The 3066-nt window shown below is 34.9% G+C and overlaps 1 protein-coding gene across 1 annotated transcript; it reads right to left on the reverse strand.

Moving 5' to 3' along the window:
- Positions 1–498: 498 nt before the first annotated feature.
- LOC145112620 (3-ketoacyl-CoA synthase 12-like) lies at positions 499–2255 on the reverse strand. Its single transcript, XM_079048762.1, has one exon. The coding sequence runs from the start codon at positions 2074–2076 to the stop codon at positions 679–681; it is 1398 nt and encodes a 465-aa protein (XP_078904888.1). The 5' UTR covers positions 2077–2255; the 3' UTR covers positions 499–678.
- Between the last annotated feature and the right edge of the window lie 811 nt (positions 2256–3066).

The raw sequence follows: 3066 nt of genomic DNA on the forward strand, positions 1-3066 counted from the left end.
TAAATTTAAATGGACAAAATTCATCTAACACAATTACGTGTGTTATCAAAGAAGAGATTGCCCCCACAAACTCTGAAATTAAAGCACCTGCTATATTGATTTTTAATCATTTATATGTTTTTCAATAGATTGTTAATGATGCGGATTAAATTTTTACTCGTCTAAGTAATTTATTATTTTTTAAAAGAGCATAAATTTCTTTTTTATTTAACTAAATAACGAAAATTATATATTTTCAATAAAAGAAATTAAATATGTTCTTATTTTTTTCCTATTTATCTTCTAATCTATATAAAATGATGAAAAATATTTTAAAATATTATTAAATTTATTAAAATATGACATTTGTCACTATTTCACATGGATATATAAAATGATAAGTAGAAAGAAAAAGTAAAAACTAATTTTGCTGATTCTTAAGACATAAGTATTCAACAGAAAACACATTAGCAATAACACATAGTATTAATTAAAACTTAAAAATATGAAACCCTAAAATTGAGAGTGAAATTAGGAACTAAAAGTTTGAATTCCTTATAACAATACAAGTACACGTACACAATCAATGAACATGGAGACATTAATTTCTATCCTTTAGTTTATACTTTTTCCTTTCTATAAATAATAAAATAATGAATTCGAAATGAAAATGTCTTTTTTGCCCTTTGTTAATGATTTTCACTCTGGGACCTTAAAGGTTTCAATGTCTTCGTCCTGGATCCAACCATATTTCTCCATGAATGGGTTAATTAGGGTTTGTGGTGGGTAGTCTTCGACGTTACACTCTTTCCACACATTTCCTTCTCCTTCCAGATCTCGTACAACTTCCCACAAGCAGCTATTGCATTTAAAACCTGCACCAAAGCTTATCATGAACAATCTATCACCTTTCTTTAGCCTTTTCTTAGCCTCCATGTACCCTAAAACATACCAAACACTGCTCGCTGATGTGTTTCCGAACCGATGTAGGGTCATCCGTGCTGGCTCGACGTCGTATTCACTCAGATCAAGATTCTGAGCGACTGTGTCGATCACTGCTTTTCCGCCGGTGTGAAGACAGAAATGATCCACTCCTGCTTTGAAGTTGATCACCGGTCGACTTGAGCCCGATAACTTTCCTTTCCCTTTGCTGAGAATTTTTAGGGTTACAGAGAGGATACCAAACCGGAGAAGCTCCCGGATCGGTAGTATCTTCGGAGCGATTACTTTCAAATTGTCCACGAAGGCTCGAGTTGCAGCTTTTGGTAGAGATTTACCTAGATGAAAACCGACCCGACCCTGATCATCTTCGGTTTCTATGCAACAGCCGTAGGATTCGTCTTTCGCGCCATGGTGGGTTCGGACTAGGCAGTTTAACTTCAGCATGCATTTGTGAGATAAACTTGGGTTGTTTGTTAGAATCATCGCACACCCCCCTGTTCTAAACAAACAGTTTGAAAGTATCATGGATTTGTCATTACCCGTATACCAATTTGGTGTTAAAGATTCTGATGTCACCACCATAGCCAACTGATTTTTCTTCGATTTGAAGATACTTTCAACAAGATTTAAAGAAATCAGACTCGCACTACATCCCATTCCACACAAGTTGTAGGTTTTGACATCGTCCCTCATCTTGTACATGTTTACGATTCGACTGGACAACGATGGCATGCAAGCCAACATCGAGATGTTGACCACCAAAATATCAATCTCCGACGGGGAAATCCCAGTTCGCTGGAGAAGTCTTCCGATGGTGTACTCAAAAAGCTCTTCCATCTCCACAATGGCATCTTGGTAAGTAGGGTTTTCTTCACGGCCTTCAAACACCATTTTTGGAGCATAGGTTTCTTCACCGATGCCGGAGCTCACTATCGCTTTCAGAAGAAACTTGTACTCATTTAGACCAAGATTCTTGGCCCGTTTAATGACTTCACCACAGAACTCCGTTGGCAGTTTCCGGTCGTCGGAGGGTTTGTACAATTGGTAATCCAACAAGTAACATTTCTGATGCTTTTTTCGCTCAAGAAAGCTGAGTAGAATGTAGAGAATGTATAAGAGAGGAAGGAAAGATAAAATGGTGAGAAAAAACACCATCTTTAGGGAGAGAGAAGAGGCTTGAAGGGTGTTTAAGATGTAAGTTTAGGTTGTCTTTGCTGTGAATTTTGAAATCCAAATTTGGATTTGTATAAAAAGGGAGTGTACAGCTTGTATGCCCGACTAATATTCTTCAGAAACATGTCTATCACTCAACTTCCACCAACTATTAATTACGCATTCAACTAATAATAACGCATTAGTGGCTTTTTTCTAGAACAAAGCCTTTGACTTTTATACTATCTTGACTGTTAATTATGGTCAATTTCTCTATCAGAAAACTGATCAATATTCTGTAGGATTCTTTAGTGTGATGCACTGCAGAGTATCTTTTGATGAACAAATGGTGTTTATATTACACAAAAATGCTTCCAAAGAGAAGGGCAGGTGAATTTTGATGTTTGTAATTAATATGGAGACTGTAAAAGACACGATTCATGGCTAGTCAAACTTTGGTCCATGGAATGATTTCGCAACATTAAGTATGCGCGAGAAGCAGGAAACGAATATTGTTCTGACCCTTTCAGATCATTGAATTTATAATATATATATATAAATATTAAGAATCATAATTAGATTCACTTTATTGGTTAAAAACTAACAAACTATTGGTGTACGTTGGTAGTACTTGATCCACAACAAAGAGCAAAACCTTATTTATGTGTTTTTGGGATTTTATGTTTTTCATTTAGAGGGTGTTTGGATAAGGAAAAAAGAGGAAGCTTATTGTTTATTGTTTATCACTACCATTATAAGCTAAGTTTAAATGTTTGGATAGAAAACGCTTATTGTGGTAGAAATAAGCTAAATAAACTAATTTTAAAAAGTATTCCCTTCCTTACTTATATCTTATTGTTTATTTCTACTTCAAACACTTTACAAAAATTGTTTTCTCTTACCGCTAATAAGCGAATTTATCCAAACACTCTAATTTGTTAAAGCAACTTTTTATTTTGTCGTATTTATTCAAAGCACAAAGAAAGAAGTCGC

The sequence above is a fragment of the Lactuca virosa genome, chromosome 5, assembly GCF_052849685.1.
Source record: "Lactuca virosa cultivar CGN04683 chromosome 5, Lactuca_virosa_CGN04683_v6, whole genome shotgun sequence".
In the NCBI taxonomy this organism is placed as follows: domain Eukaryota; kingdom Viridiplantae; phylum Streptophyta; class Magnoliopsida; order Asterales; family Asteraceae; genus Lactuca; species Lactuca virosa.

Excerpts from the sequence above, each read along its gene's own strand:
- LOC145112620 (XM_079048762.1), bottom strand. The coding sequence starts at position 2,076 with ATGGTGTTTTTTCTCACCATTTTATCTTTCCTTCCTCTCTTATACATT.